The sequence below is a fragment of the Nomascus leucogenys genome, chromosome 2 (genome assembly GCF_006542625.1).
Source record: "Nomascus leucogenys isolate Asia chromosome 2, Asia_NLE_v1, whole genome shotgun sequence".
Classification (NCBI taxonomy): domain Eukaryota; kingdom Metazoa; phylum Chordata; class Mammalia; order Primates; family Hylobatidae; genus Nomascus; species Nomascus leucogenys.
In genome coordinates this window covers 75,504,267-75,520,168 of record NC_044382.1, presented here as the reverse complement: position 1 = coordinate 75,520,168, position 15,902 = coordinate 75,504,267, and the positions used below count along the sequence as shown (strand labels likewise).

At 53.2% G+C, this 15,902-nt stretch overlaps 1 protein-coding gene across 3 annotated transcripts; it reads right to left on the bottom strand.

Moving 5' to 3' along the window:
• Nucleotides 1-1,656: 1,656 nt before the first annotated feature.
• On the bottom strand, nucleotides 1,657-6,294 carry ZNF764 (zinc finger protein 764). Of its 3 annotated transcripts, none has more exons than XM_030798277.1 (3): nucleotides 5,868-6,294; nucleotides 5,614-5,727; nucleotides 1,657-3,993 (listed from the first exon to the last, which is right to left on the bottom strand). In XM_030798277.1, exons 1-3 carry the CDS (start codon nucleotides 6,106-6,108, stop codon nucleotides 3,077-3,079), a joined length of 1,272 nt encoding a protein of 423 aa, XP_030654137.1. In that variant the 5' UTR covers nucleotides 6,109-6,294; the 3' UTR covers nucleotides 1,657-3,076. The 3 variants fall into 3 exon arrangements, with proteins under 3 accessions (XP_030654137.1, XP_030654145.1, XP_030654153.1); XM_030798285.1 differs by having other exon boundaries at nucleotides 1,657-3,990; XM_030798293.1 differs by lacking the exon at nucleotides 5,614-5,727 and having other exon boundaries at nucleotides 2,483-3,990; nucleotides 5,868-6,268.
• Between the last annotated feature and the right edge of the window lie 9,608 nt (nucleotides 6,295-15,902).

Below are 15,902 nucleotides of genomic sequence, written 5' to 3'. Positions count from 1 at the left end.
TTAAAACCTGGTACAAAAGCCGGGTGAAGTGGCTTACGCCTGTAATGCCAGCACTTTGGAAGGCTGAGGTGGGCAGATCACGTGAGGTCAGGAAATGGAGACCAGCCTGACCAACATGGTGAAACCCCATCTCTACTAAAAATACAAAAAATAGCCGGGTGCAGTGGCTCATGCCTGTAATCCCAGCACTTTGGGAGGTCAAGGCGGGCAGATCACTTGGGGTCAGGAGTTCAAGACCAGCCTGGCCAACATGGTGAAACCCCATCTCTACTAAAAATACAAAAATTAGTCAGGTGTGGTGGCGCACGCCTGTAATCCCAGCTACTCAGGAGGCCGAGACAGGAGAATCACTTGAACCCAGGAGGCAGAGGTTGCAGTGAGCCGAGATTGTGCCACTGCACTCCAGCCTGGGCATCAAAGAGAGACTCCATCTCAAAAACAAAAAATAAAAAAACCTGGTACAAAGCTATCTTCTACTGCCAAGGTTCCTTTTCTGACCCCAATATGCCCCTGTGATAAGATGGCACACAAGTCAACCCGCCCCAGAAAAGCCGAAGGAGAGAGAGACCTTGGTGGGGTTGGATTGGAGATGAGGTTGGAATAAAGTCAGTTCATTACTTCACTTGACACCAGAACAGTGTCTTTTCTCCAAAACTTCTACCTCCTTCCAGGTTGATAAATCTGGTTTCTTCCTTCCTGGGTAGGCCAGACACAGGACTGAGCTGGGTGACAGGCGAGGCCACATAGGCCAGCAGAGGTCACAGGCCCTTGCCTTCCTCAGGGAGATGTTGTCCTAATCAGGAGCAGAGCAGGGGCTGCCCATGGCTAGACTCTGCCCACAAAGGAATTAGTGGTAGATGGATAATGGGGGTGGGGATTCTGTGCAGAGCTTGGGGATACAGATGGGTAGTCGCCCCTGGCTACAAATCTAACACCAGGTGTTCCTGGCCTACCCCCCCTCTGCCCATGATGGTACAGAGGAAAAATGCAAGGTCTGTATGCCTTGGGACTCTTGTCGTTGCCTGGATTCTGAGTTGACCTGGTCTGTCACATGGCCACTTTGTCAGAACTCATCTGGTACATGGGCTTCATTGATGCTGGGCTAGTCTGACCCTGGGCTAGTCTGACCCCGTCCAGATCAGGGCTGGGTGTTACCACAGGGAGGGGCAGATGCCTGCAGAACCCTGGCTGAGACACCAGTGAAGGCCTCAGGAGTGATGGGTAAAGTCAGCAGTCAGCTAAGAACCGTGGGGTCTCTGTGTGCCCCTGGACAGGCTGCTTAGCCCTCCTTGGCCTCAGTGTCTCCAACTGTAAAAGCCTAAGAAAGTGAAGATTTCTTCCAGTTCAAAACTGTGATGAGGCCCTCCTGGCAGGGTCTAGGAGGGCTAAGAAGGCCTGAGGCATGTGGCTGTCTCAGGGAGGCCCAAGGAAGACTGGAGGGAGCTCTCAAAACCTTCCCATTCAAAAATAGGAACTGCCTGTTGGCTGATGGTGAACACAACCCTCGGTTTGGGATGAAAGGCAGTCCTGACTGCCTCTTCCTGACCAGGCTGTCCTCTTCAACCAAGAGGTTTCTCTCAGCACTTATGAAGGTGAAATGAGTCAATGGAAGAGACAGTACTTTGTAAACCATAAAATGCAATACAAGCAAAGATCTAAAATAAAGCCAACTTTTACTTCTCTCCTGCCATCCTTTCTCTCCAACTCCGGAAAACCTGAGTGCTACAGACCACTGTTTGCAAACTCAAATGACCATAGGAACTCAGCAAGTCATATAAATGAGCGGGAAATGCCAGATGGAAAGGCCTGTTTGGACAGAGACATGGGTCTAAGAAATACTTCCCTTTCTTCTTTGCTGTACTTTAAGATAAACACCAAAAACATTAAAAGCAAGCCATGATGAATGGCACGTGGTGCTTGGTCAGGAGCTCACGGGAGTGGTGCGGATGGGTGGCCGGGCCACGGTGAATTGTGAGTTCTGGCTCCGGCTCAGCTCCCAACAACTGTGGTTTTGTGGGAGCCTAGGTCGAGTTGCCAAATCTTTGGATTTTTCAAAAGACACCAGAAAACCTGTATTTGGTTGCAAATATCCTTTTCAATCTTCACTACTAACTCATATCACTTAAAAACACTGCCTGGGCTCAGATCAATAAATATGGCAACCGCAGGCCAGATCCACTACAGAGTCACAGGATTTTAACTTGGGCAGTAAAAAGACAATGGAGGTGGTGGGTGCCTGTAGTCCTAGCTACTTGGGAGGCTGAGGCAGGAGAATTGCTTGAACTCTGGAGGCAGAGGTTACAGTGAGCTGAGATTGTGCTATTGCACTCCAGCCTGGGCAACAAGAGCAAAACCCCATCACACACACATAAAAAAAGACAATGGAAGCCAGGCATGGTGGTGGCTCACACCTGTAATCCCAGCACTTGGGGAAGCCGAGACGACAGGATTGCTTCAACCAAGGAGTTTGAGACCAGCCTGGACAACAGTGAGAACCTCATCTCTACATAAAATTTAAAAATTAGCTGGGCATAGTGTTGCCCGCCTGTAGTCTCAGATATTTGGAAGGCTGAGGGGAGAGGATTCCTTGAGCACAGCAGGTTGAGGCTGCAGTTAGCCCTGTTCACACCACTGCACTCCAGCCTGGGTGACAGAGCAGGAAGCTGTCTCAAAAATAAATAAATAAAAAGATGATGAGTATTGTGTTCTGGGAGGGTCACAAGAATAAAAAATAATGATAAAAAATTTAAAGAGACAATGGGTAAAACAAGGTTCTCCTCTACCTCAGTCCTCTTAGCACCTCTGGGCTGAGAAACAGCTTTTGGTTCCCCTTATGTAGGTCTGGGGGTTCTCAACTCAGCCCTGCCTCAGTAAAGGGGGCCTTGGGGAGCCCTGTGCAGTGGGGAGCAAGGTGCTGGCAGAGGAGGCTGCTGAGGGCCCAAGATCAGACTGTCCACACCCCAGGGCCAGCTCTTGCCGTAGATTCTGGGACCTCCCTGCAGGCCGCCGCAGAGGTTCCGACCCCTGAGGCCATCTCGGGCCTCCCGTACTGTCTAGATAGTCACTTTTAAGGCCGTCACCCACACTCCTGGAATATCTCCGGGTACAGCTGGAAGCCCACGGGAGGGTCCAGGTCTCCGCGGCCAGGGGTCAGGGTCACAGACAGTCGCCCGGCGACCCGGCCTCTGTGGCCCCCAGCCCCGGGCCGATGAACCCACTGGTGCTTGGCCACCGCTGACTTCTGGCCGAAGCGGCGGCCGCACTGCGGGCAGGGGTAGGGCTTCTCGCCGCTGTGGGTGCGCCTGTGGGCTGCCATCTCCGAGCTCTGGCGGAAGCAGCGCCCGCAGTCCGGGCAGGGGTAGGGCTTCTCGCCGGTGTGGGTGCGCACGTGGCGCCGCAGGTCCGAGGGGTAGGCGAAGGCGCGGCCGCAGTCCGGGCAGGGGAAGGGGGTCTCGCCGCTGTGCACGCGCCGGTGCTGGTAGAGGGCAGAGCTCTGGCTGAAGCGGCGGCCACAGTCGGCGCAGCCATAGGGTTTCTCGCCAGTGTGGACGCGCAAGTGCGAAGTCAGCGCCGAGCGCTGCGTGAAGGCCCGGCCACACTCGGGACAGCGGTGGGGTCGCTCCCCACGATGGATGGCCCGGTGTTTGCTCAGGGAGGAAGCGTGGCCGAAGCCCTTGCCGCAGTCAGTGCAGTGGAAGGGCTTCTCGCCAGTGTGGCTGTAGACGTGCTCCATCAGTGTGGAGCGCCAGGCGAAGCTCTTCCCACACACGTAGCAGCCGTGACGCTGGTCAGCTCGGGGGACAGGGGGGTGGGCACAGAGGGAGGGGCGTCCCCGGTGCGGTGCCTTGGACGGCTGCTCCCAACCATAAGGGGGCCCGGCCGAGGGGGCTTGGGGAGCCTTCAGCCCAGGAGACCCGGCAGCCACAGGGTCGGGCTTCTCCAGGGCTCCCGTCCCTTCCCTTTGTCTTTCCTCTTTCTTGTTTCTGGAATCTGCTGAGAGATAAAGAGGGGAGAGTTCAGGCTCGGCTCATCCTGGTCCTTGAATCCCACAGCCCGCGTGGACAGGGACAGGCCTGCTGGACCCCTGGCTGCTCCTGGGAGATGGAGGAGTGACACCTGTTCCTTGGCTGCAGAGCCAGACAGAGCCGGGAGGGAGGGAACAGTCCATTCCGCCTCTGGGCTGGGGAAATGTCACCGCAGGGGAAGGGCAGAAATGACATGAACATCTGGGCCTGATCCAGAAAGAGGAGCAGACACCTGAGGATGTTCCAGGCAGCAGGAACAGCACCAAGAAAGGCAGAACCAGGAGGGCATGGCCAAGTTCAGTAGGGCTGGATACTCTGCAAAGGCTGAGGGCAAGAAATGAAGGAAAAAAGGGGGGGCAGACGGGGAGAGAGGAACCAGCCTGCAGGTGAATGGCAGGGGTGGGTCCTGAGGTGGAGGTAAAGTCAACAGAGCTTAAGAGACTGGGTGTGGGGGCTCAAGGCGGTAATCCCAGCGCTTTGGGAGGTAGAGAAGGATCAGTCTAGGATTTCAGGACCAGCCTGGGCAACACACCAAGACCCAAGACCCCCTCTCTAAAATATATATATATATTACATAACAATTTTAAAAAATTAGGCCTGACGCAGTGGGTCACTTTGGAAGGCCGAGGCAGGTGGATCGCTTAGCCCCAGAGTTCAAGACCAGCCTGGGTGACATAGTGAAACCCTGTCTCTACTAAAAATACAAAAAATTGGCCGGGTGTGGTGGCTCAGGCCTGTAATCCCAGCACTTTGGGAGGCCGAGGCGGGCGGATCACAAAGTCAGGAGATGGAGACCAGCCTGGCTAACATGGTGAAATCTCGTCTCTACTAAAAATACAAAAACAAAATTAGCTGGGCGTGGTGGCGGGCGCCTGTAGTCCCAGCTACTGGGGAGGCTGAGGCGGGAGAATGGTGTGAACCCGGGAGGTGGAGCTTGCAGTGGGCCGAGATGGCGCCACTGCACTCCAGCCTGGGCGACAGAGCGAGATCCGTCTCAAAAAAAAAAAAAAATTAAGCAGGCGTGGTGGCGGGCGTCTGTAATCCCAGCTACTTGGGAGGTTGGGGCAGGAGAATTACTTGAACCTGGGAGTGGGAGGTTGCAGTCAGCTGAGATGGCGCCACTGCACTCCAGCCTGGGCAACGGAGCAAAACTCTGTCTAAAAAAAAAAAATTACCCAGGCTTCGTGGCGAGCACCTGTACAGTCTTAGCTACTCTGGAGGCCCAGGTGGGAGGACTGCTTGAGCCCGGGAGTTCCAGACTACAGTGAGCTATGATGCCGCCACTGCACTCAGCCTAGGCAACAGAGCGAGACCCTGTCTCTAAAACAAAAACACCAGAAAAAGCCCCCAGAGTGTAGTGACCACGCAGAGGTGAGGACTCAGAGGCGGATATGGCAGGACCAGAGCCCCCATCACAGATCCTTTCTAGGCTGCATCTGGGAGCCACGCAGGCGCTCAGCCTCGTGGTGGCAGTTGAGAAGGCAGTTCAGAGAGGAAACTGCTAAGCAGGTAGCTGGAGGTGGCAGAGGGTACCGGGATGGGACAGGAACAGAGAAGTCCCCATGGGACTGAGCACCCGATACTCCACCTGGGTCCGTTTCTGTCTGACACTTCGCCATCTCCGGATCCTGGGCAGCCGGACCCCACAGTTCGGCCTCCTCCTCCACCCAGGAGATGAGAGCTGGCTTGTGGCCTCCGATTCCTAGGGGAGAAGAAAGCAAACCCCACGCTGCGGGGAGGCCACCTGCCGGGCCCCGGGGCCCCCAACTTCACGCGCAGCTCCCAGAGGCGCGGCAGGGCCTGTGAGGGCGCAGGGCTCAGGCGAGCAAGTGGGGCTCTCACCGAGCGCGCTCAGGTGGCCGTAGGTATCCCGCATCACGTCCCGGTACAGGGCCCTCTGCGCTGGCCGCAAGCAGCCCCACTCCTCCCGGCAGAAGTACACGGCCACGTCCGCGAAGTTCACAGCCCCCGGCTCCCTCCACTTGGGTCCGGCCCCGTTTGGGTCCCGGGGAGGGAGCGGGGCCAGAGGCGGCTCCATCGTGACTGTCAACCCCGACGACGGATCGGCTGCCTCCCCTGGCATGGCCTGGGCCTGCGGAGCCTCCTGCGCCCGAGAAAGCCTCCCTGGCCCGAGCCCAAGGGAAGGAGGGAGGTCAGTAGGGCCCCGGAGGGCGCATAGAGGGCATGGAAACTAACGGTGCCGATGGCAGCGGGTGTATAACCAGAAATAGAATATGCCCTCATAAAAAATGGCGGCGGCGCGGGTACTCGACCTTTGCCCCTACGCAATCGTGCCCAAGACAACGCCCCCGGTATCTCCAGTCGGCGTTCTCTGCGTACCCTCATCCAAAATGGCCGCGGTGACTACAGGGGCCGGCCTTGAAAACTAGCCACAAGTTTAGTCCCCGGCCCGGCGAGGCGGTGCGGCAGAGAGCTCCGCCCCGGTTTGCACGAACAAAAGAGCGCCTCGCGGGAGCGAGCTGGCCTCTCGGCCTTACTGAACTCAGGCATTAGTTTTCGTCTCTGGACCGTTTTATAATCGGGCTCCAGCTCGTCACTCTCTCGTTTTGTCCTTGTTATCTCAGAAACAGGGCAACAGCAGTCTCTTCCCAATGTTGGGTGTAAAAAACCAATGGAGTGAGCGTGGTGCAGTGGCGCACGTTTGTAATCAGCAGTTTGGGAGGCCGAGGCCGGCGGAACAACTGAGGTCAGGAGTTCGAGACCAGCCTCACCAACATGGTGAAACCTGGTCTCCACTAAAAACACACACAAAAAATAGCCAGGTGTGGTGGCGTGCACCTGTAATCCCAGCTACTGGGGAGGCTAAGGCAGGAGTATCGCTTGAACGCGGGAGGCGGAGTTTGCAGTGAGTTGAGATCGTGCCACCGCACTCCAGCCTGGGCGACAGAGCGAAACTCTGTCTCAAAAAAGAAAGAAAGAAAAAAGAGTAGATACAGGAGAACCTCCTCCATCCTAGGCTTGTTGGAGCCTGAAATTCTGGAAGCTTCTAGATGGCGGAGGCAGTGGGGAGAGTAGGGTAAGGTTGAGAAAGTCAGAGGGTCCTCTCTTCTAGGAGCTTCTCCCATGTGCTGCGCGGGATGCCTCCCAATTGCCAGTCTCTCTCTAGCTGCAGCGGGGCCCTCAGCTCCCCTCACATCCTGCCCCTGGACGGATAGCTCAAGGGTCCTCTGCTCAAACCCAACTCATCCCTTTCTTGCCCCAACCTGCTTCCCCTAGGGTCTTTATCTCAGTAAATGTCACCAACTCTCCCCCAGACCTCCCTCTCACTTTCTGATGGCAATGGCCTATTCTGTGCTCCACGTGACTTCATACATGTCCTGTTGTAGCAGGACAAGCCGCAGACAAAACCCCTCAGACACCGAGTTAAAGAAAGAAGGGCTTTATTCGGCCAGGAACATCGGCAAGACTCACATCTCAAAAACCGACTCCCTGAGTGAGCAATTCCTGTTCCTTTTAAGGGCTCACAACTGGAAGGGGGGGTCAGGGAACCAAGAAATGTAGCAGGACGAGCCACAGACAAAACCCCTTAGACACCAAGTTAAAGAAGGAAGGGTGGCCGGGCGCGGTGGCTCACGCCTGTAATCCCAGCACTTTGGGAGGCCGAGGCGGGCGGATCACGAGGTCAGGAGAAGGAGACCATCCTGGCTAACACAGTGAAACCCCGTCTCTACTAAAAATACAAAAAAATCAGCCGGGCGTGGCGGCAGGCGCCTGTAGTCCCAGCTACTCCGGAGGCTGAGGCAGGAGAATGGCATGAGCCCGGGAGGCGGAGCTTGCACTGAGCGGAGATCGCGCCACTGCACTCCAGCCTGGGCAACAGAGCAAGACTCCGTCTCAAAAAAAAAAAAAGAAAGAAAGAAGGGCTTTATTCGGCCAGGAGCATTGGCAAGACTCACGTCTCAAAAACCAAGCTCCCTGAGTAAGCAATCCCTGTCCCTTTTAAGGGCTCACAACTCTAAGGGGTTCCCCGTGAGAGGGTCGTGATCGATTGAGCAAGCAGGGGGTACGTGACTGGGGGCTGCATGTACCAGTAATTAGAACAGAACAGAACAGGACAGGGATTTTCACAATGCTTTTCTATACAATGTCTGTAATCTATAGATAACATAACTGATTAGGTCAGGGGTTGGTCTTTACCAGGCCCAGGGTGTGGCGCCGGGCTGTCTGCCTGTGGATTCCATTTCTGCCTTTGAGTTTTTACTTCTTCTTTCTTTGGAGGCAGAAATTGGGCATAAGAGAATATGAGGGGTGGTCTCCTCCCTTACTGAGTATGGGAGTCAGAGTTGCCTCTAACTGCCTTTTAGCTCTCAGTGGGCTCTTTAGTTGAATCTAGGCCCAGATTGATAATCGCCTGTAATGCTAACTACTGGGAGGCAAAGGCAGGAGGATCCCTTGAGCCCAAGAGTATGAGATCAGCCTGGGCAAGTTAGTGAAACCCTATCTTCAAAAATAAATAAATAAATAAAAACTAAAGTAAAATAAGAAAAAATGAATTGACAATGGACAAACGAGAAAATTATACCAATTGTATTAGTTTTACATATACATGGGGATCTTCACAAGAGAGGGAAGTCAGAAAAAGTGCCCAAAGCCAGGTGCTTTTATATTTCTTAGACAAAGAACAATAAAATTTAAGTGGGCAGACACGGTGGCTCACGCCTGTAATCCCAGCACTTTGGGAGGCCGAGGTGGGCAGATCATGAGGTCAGGAAACCCCATCCTTACTAAAAATTAAAAAAAAAAAAGGTTAGCTGGGGGTGGTGGTGGGTTCCTGTAATCCCAGCTACTCAGGAGGCTGAGGCAGGAGACTCACTTGAACCTGGGAGGCAGAGGTGGCAGTGAACCGAGATTGCGCCACTACAGTCCAGCCTGGGCAGGAGAGAGACTTCGTTAAAAAAAAAAAACGGAGAGGGCCGGCCCAGTGGCTCATGCCTGTAATCCCAGCACTTTGGGAGGCGGAGGCGGGCGGATCACGAGGTCAAGAGATCGAGACCATCCTGGCCAACATGGTGAAACCCCGTCTCTACTGAAAATATAAAAATGAGCCAGGCAGGCCGGGCGCGGTGGCTCACGCCTGTAATCCCAGCACTTTGGGAGGCCAAGGCAGGCAGATCATGAGGTCAGGAGATCGAGATCATCCTGGCTAACATGGTGAAACCCCGTCTCTACTAAAAATACAAAAAAAATTAGCGAGGCGTGGTGGCGGGCGCCTGTAGTCCCAGCTACTCAGGAGGCTGAGGCAGGAGAATGGCGTGAACCCGGGAGGTGGAGCTTGCAGTGAGCCGAGATCACGCCACTGCACTCCAGCCTGGGTGACAGAGCAAGACTCCATCTCAAAAAAAAAAAAAAAAAAAAAAAAATGAGCCAGGCATGGTGGTGCGTGCCTGTAGTCCCAACTACTTGGGAGGTTGAGGTGGAACAGCTTGAACCCGGGAGGCAGAGGTTGTAGTGAGCCGAGATCACGCCACTGCACTTCAGCCTGGGCGACAGAGCAAGACTCGGTCTCAAAAAAATAAATAAATAAAAATAAAAAAATAAAAGAAAGAAAGAATAAAAGAAAAAAGAAATGACAGGACAAAGAAAATTTGGCTAGGGCAGTGAGTAACTAGAATATGTATGGGGGTGGTGTCAAACAGGTGCAAGATACAGATTACTTTGTTACGTATGTTTATTCTGGTCCCTTGTGGCTTCTCAGGGCTGGTACAGAAGGATACTCCCCTAGAGTAAGGTTTCTGGCATGCTGCATGCAGAAGAAACAGGTCGGATTGCTCCTTCTGAAACTGCAATTTCTCTGTTTTTAACTCAGAATTTATCAGTATACTAAGCTGCGAACGTTTTACCGGAGGTCCGGGGGAGCCCCTGTGGAGGATCCTGGAGGGAACTTCAGGGAGGGTGATCTGGCGGGAATCTCAGGAAACGGGTCAACCTGCCGCATAAGTGAGGAGAGCCACTTCTTTCCCTTTTCGGGGATCCGGGTGGGGCGGGCGCCGCTGAGCGCGTCTAGGTGGCCGCAGTTCGGGGCATCGCGTCCCGGATCAGGACGCGAACATCTCTATACCGCAGACACCCCCACTGCGCCAGGAAGCGGCAGTCGGCTGTTTCCGCGGAGCTCTCGGTCCATAGACTCTTTCCCAGTCTCCGTCCCTTCCGCCTTCCCAGGTTCATTGGCTTGGAGCCATGTGCGCGGCCAGTGGCTCCGCGGCTCCTGGAGGGACGCTGGGGATTTGCCCTGGGAGTAGGGTACAGGAGGTTCCACGGACGCCTCGACGACCGGTAGTAGCTTCGGGTGGGGCCTAGAGAGGACGGCGAGCAACTCTGTGGTTCTGGAGTCCAGAAAAATGAAAGCGCTCTTAGAAAAGATGGCTGGCAGCTGGGCACGGTGTAAAGAGGAATGTAAAGAGGAAAAATATACACTTTGAGAGGCCGAGGCAGGCAGATAACTTGAGGTCAGGAGTTCGAGACCAGCCTGGCCAACATGATGAAACCCTGTCTCTACTAAAAATACAAAAATTAGATGGGCATGGTGGCATGTGCCTGTAGTACCAGCTACTCAGAACACTGAGGCAGGAGAATTGCTTGAACCTGGAGGTGGAGGTTGCAGTGACCAGAGATCGCACACTGCACTCCAGCCTGGGCCACAGAGCGAGACTCCATCTCAAAAAACAATAATAATAAATAAGGCCAGGCACAGTAGGTCATGCCTGTAATCCCAGCAATTTGGGAGGCCGAGGCTGGTGGATCACCTGAGGTCAGGAGTTTGAGACCACCTTGAGGAATATGATGCAACCCCGTCTCTACGAAAAATACAAAAATTAGCGGGGCATGGTGGCATGCACTTGTAATCCTAGCCACCCAGGAGGCTGAGACAGGAGAATCGCTTGAACCTGGGAGGCGGAAGTTGCAGTGAGCCGAGATCGTGCCATTGCACTCCAGCCTGGGCAACAAGAGTGAAACTCCGTCTCAAAATAAATAAATAAATAAATAAATGTAAAGAAGAAAAATATAAATGACAGACTATGATAAGTACTAAAAATAAGTAAGAGGGTTGTTTAGAGGTCATGTAATGGGGGGTTGTTCAGATATCTAGGAAGTGTGTGAAATTGCCCAGGATGGGTGACAAACGCTTCACAAAGGGTCCCCTGTAGCATCTCTCACCGCTGTCCCCTCTTGCTCAGGCCCTTGCTGAGTTAGGCCAGGGGCCTCCTAGCTGGCCTCTGGGCCTCCAGCCTTTTGCCTTTGCCATCCATCTGTCACTGCAGCCTGGTGTAGTGAAAACAGGAGGGGCAGTGCCTGGGAAATAGGAGATTTGTGTTCCAGGCCTACTTCTGCCACTGACTCAGCTTCATGATCTTAGTTATGTCCCCTCCTTGGGTCAGGTGCTGTGGCTCATGCCTGTAATCCCAGCACTTTGGGAGGCTGAGGCGGGTGGATCACGAGGTCAGAAGTTCAAGACCAGCGTGGCCAACATGGTGAAACCTCGTCTCTACTAAAAATACAAAAATTAGCTGGGTGTGGTGGTGTGTGTTTGTAATCCCAGCTACTCTGGAGGCTGAGGCAGGAGAATCGCTTAAACCCAGGAGGCAGAGGTTGCAGTGAGCCAAGATCACACCACTGCACTCCAGCATGGGCAACAGAGCAAGACTCTGTCTTGGAAAAAAAAATTATGTCCCCTCATCTCTCTGGCTTCAGCATTCTCAGAGTGTATTCTGCAGAACAGTATTCCCATGAGAAGCTCTATGGAAAAAAAAAAAAACAGCCTTCTCCATTCCCCTTGACGGTCCTCTTTGGCAAATTTAAGGTTCAGGGCAGCCTTCAATAAAGAAATGTAGTCCACCAGGGGGCATGGTAGCACATGTCTGTACCACATGTCTGTAGTCCCAGTGCTTTGGGAGGCTGAGGCAGGAGGATTGCCTGAGCCCAGGTGTTTGAGGCTGCAGTGAGCTACGATCATGCCACTGCACTCCAGCCTGGGCGACAGTGAGACCCCATCTCTAAAAAAATTTTTTCACATTAAAAAAACTTTCTGGGCCAGACGCTATGCCTCATGCCTGTAGTCCCAGCACTTTGGTAGGCCGAGGCAGGTGGATCACGAGGTCAGGAGTTCGAGACCGGCCTGACAAACATGGTGAAACCCTGTCTCTACTAGAAATGCAAAAATTAGCCGGGCGTGGTGGCGCGCACCTGTAATCCCAGCTACTCAAGAGGCTGAGGCAGGAGAATTGCTTGAACCTAGGAGGCAGAGGCTGCAGTGATCTGAGATCCCAACACTGCATTCCAGCCTAGATGACAGAGTGAGACTCCTCTGTCTCAAAAGAGAAAAAAAAAACTGGAGATGGAGGGCTGTGATGGTTCTACAACAGTACTATTACACATTTTGCCACTGAACTGTACTGTACACTCAAAAATAGTCTAAATGATAAATTTTATGTTATGTATATTTTACCACAAAACAAAAACAAAGACAACCCAGTGATGTCCCAACATACTGAGAATCATGGAGCTGGGTGTGGTGGCTCACACCTGTAATCCCAGCACTTTGTGAGGCCGAAGCAGGGGGACTTCTTGTGCCCAGGAGTTTGAAACCAGCCTGGGCAACTTAGTGAGTCCCTGTCTGGAAAAAAAATTAGCTGAGTGCGGTGGTGTGCACCTGTGATCCCAGCTACTTGGGAGGCTGAAGTAGCCTTGATCTCCTTGAGCCTGGGAGATCAAGCCTGCAGTGAACCATGATTGCACCATTGCACTCCAGCCCAGGAGACAGAGTGAGACCCTGTTACAAAGAAAGAAGACGTGGTGTCAGGGCGGGGGTTAGAAAGGGAAGGAAGAAAAGATACTTAGCATCATGGGAAGCGAGAGCCTTGTGGGAGCACCTCCCCCTCCCTAAGCTCATCTGTCAATCTTCTCCACTTGGTGTCTCAGCACAGCTACAGATGTCCTTTCTGCACCTTGTGGGAACTCATCCCTAGCTTGGAGCATCCCACTTGCTTTCCCCTTTCTTTGGAAATGTCTCTACCCCCTACTCTCCCTGACCCCAGCCCCAAGCCTTTGAACCCTGCCCTTCCCCACTCCCTGTCCCCTAACCCTGTTCCCTGTGGCTCTTTCTCAACAGCCTCAGCAGCCTCAGTGTCCGTCCGCAGCAGGCTCTTTCTGCACATCGCCGTTCAAGCTCCTTCATAAGCCTTAGTATTTGCGTTTGCAGTCCCTTGCTTCGTTCGTGTTCTGGTTTATCACCTGTCTCTCCCTCGTAGAAAGTAAGCTCCAAGAGGGTTCCTGTGTCTGTTTCCCCTGCTATGTTCTGGCATGGAGAACAACAGCTAGTGCATAGTAAACGCTTAGCAGCTATTAATGCGCCAGTGAGAAAGAGAAAGAGCAGACAGCACTTGCCCTGTGTCCAGCACCAGCACTGGGGCTGCCCAGAGCAGCTCTATGCTTGACACACTTCACCTGGTTCTGCTCCTCCCTCACTGGCAGGGCCTCCTCTCTCCAGCTGCACCTTCTCCTTGGCCTCACTGCTCCCCCGAATGGATCACCCTTGGCCTTCACACTCTCCTACTCCTGATCGCCCCTTGGTGGGCACCGGGTGCCCTGGCTCCGGCTCTCCATTCCGGAACTTCTGGGTCTTACTGGCTCATATTGGCAGTCACCGAGCTGCAGATTCTATGCCAGAAGCCTCTCGTGTCTTTCTTCCTAATTGCAAGGTCACCACCTTGGTCCCAGCTCCCAATGACCCTCACTTAGGAAAAAATGCCCAACAGATCTCTAGTGTCTTGCTCTGTCTCCCAACCAGGTCACACCTACACTGCTTTGCAAAGATATCTTCTGATAGCACCTGGCAAACAGCACTGCACTTGCTCAAGAACTGTCTGTGGCTCCTCAGTGCTACAGAATGGATCCCAAGCTCCTCTGCTGGCATCTGTGGCCCTCCCAGATTTGACCCCACTTCTCGGCTACATCTGTCTCCCATTCTTCCTTATCTAGTTTTTTTGTTTTGTTTTGTTTTTGTTTTTGAGACAGAATGTCTCACTCTGTCGCACAGGCTGCAGTGCAGTGGCACGATCTCGGCTCACTGCAACCTCCGCCTCCTGGGTTCAAGCGATTCTCCTGCCTCAGTCTCCCAAGTAGCTGGGATTACAGGTGCCCACCACCATGCCCAACTAATTTTTGTATTTTTAGTAGAGACAGGGTTTCATCATGTTGTCTGGGCTGGTCTTGAACTCCTGACCTCAAGTGATCCGCCCGCCTCAGCCTCCCAAAGTGTCTTTTATTCTTTCTATGAAGCAAGACTCCTTTGCTGTTTCCTCTGCCTGAAAATCTCCCCCAACACCAATTCATAGGCTATGGGAAGCACAGCCATCTCCTCCCAGGAGCATTTCCCGGCCTATCACCAACCAGCCTAGGTGAGGTGGTGCCTCTGGGCTTCCTCTGTCATAGCGCCAATTACTCTCTTCCCACGTCGAACGTGGGCCCTGACTCAGCTGTATCACTGGAGCCCAGCACAAAAACCCACAGAGGCTTCAAGAGGGTGTTTGCTGAATGAATGAATGAATGAATGAATGGGGTCAGCTTTCCTCATCGTGGAATTCCCTTATTACCTAGCACAGTCCCTTCAACAGAAGGCACTCAACACACAGTCACTAACTGCCAATTGTACCTTCTTTTTTGTTTTTCTTTTTGAGACAGAGTCTCACTCTGTCGCCCAAGTTGGAGTGCAGTGGCGCAATCATGGGTCACTGCAGCGTCAGTCTCCCTGGCTCAAGTGATCCTCCCGCCATAGCCTCTCAAGTAGCTGAGGCTACAGGCACGCGCCACCACACCTGGCTGATTTTTGTTTTTGTAGAGATGGGGGCCTCACTATGTTGCCCAGGCTGGTCTCAAATGCCTGAGCTCAAGAGATCCTTCCATCTCGGCCTTCCAAAGTGTTGGGATTACAGGCGTGAGCCACCACGCCCAGCATGACTGTGCCTTCTAAGTAAAAACTGGCCAGGCAAGGTGCCTCACACCTGTAATCCCAGCACTTTGGGAGGCAAAGGTGGGAGGAACGCTTGAGCCCAGGAGGTCAAGGCTATAGAGAGCCATGTTAACACCACTGCACTCCAGCCTGGGTGACAGAGTGGTACTCTATCTCAAAAAAAGAAGACAAAAGGAAAGGACAAGAAAAGAGGCACTTGCTGGGACTCTCAGTTTTCTGCTCACACTCCCCGACCAGGCTGGGCTGGGACCTGCATCCTGAGTTCCCAGCCCATGTTTTCTGTCCAGATCTGACTTCTCAGAGGAAGTGGTACAGACATCTGGGCTCTGTGTTCATTTCCAGCCAGGCTGCCATATGGCCGTGAAACCTTGCGAGCATCACGTTATCTCTCTGAGTCTCAGTTTACTTATCTGCAAACACGGTTATTGATATCCATGCCCTGGCTCCCTGGGAGGCTTCTTTACACTTTCTAAAGTGTAGACCATCCACAGTAATTCACTCTTTCAACAAATGTATATTGCACAATTACTATGTCATACATCTTGTTAAAATGTCAGTCTCCATGGTAACCCTTTGAGGTAGATATTATTCATCTTCATGTTACAGAGGAGGCACTGAGACTGAGGGAGTTCACGTGACTTACCAGCTGTGCCTGGGGTAAGTTGCAGAGAATAGTTTTTGTTTTGTTTTGGTTTTTTGAGACGGAGTCTCACTCAGCCACCCAGGCTGGAGTGCAGTGGCGCAATCTCGGCTCACAGCAACCACCGTCTCCTGGGTTCAAGCAATTCTCCCATCTCAGCCTCCTGAGTAGCTAGGATTACAGGCACCCACCATCATGCCCAGCTAATTTTTGTATTGTAGTAGAGACAGGGTTTCACCATGTTGGCCAC

Excerpts from the sequence above, each read along its gene's own strand:
- ZNF764 (XM_030798277.1), bottom strand. The coding sequence starts at position 6,108 with ATGCCAGGGGAGGCAGCCGATCCGTCGTCGGGGTTGACAGTCACGATG. Across the intron at positions 5,728-5,867 it reads CGGCCACCTGAGCGCGCTCG|GAATCGGAGGCCACAAGCCA; the intron begins GTGAGAGCCCCA and ends CTTCTCCCCTAG. Across the intron at positions 3,994-5,613 it reads TCAGACAGAAACGGACCCAG|CAGATTCCAGAAACAAGAAA; the intron begins GTGGAGTATCGG and ends TTTATCTCTCAG.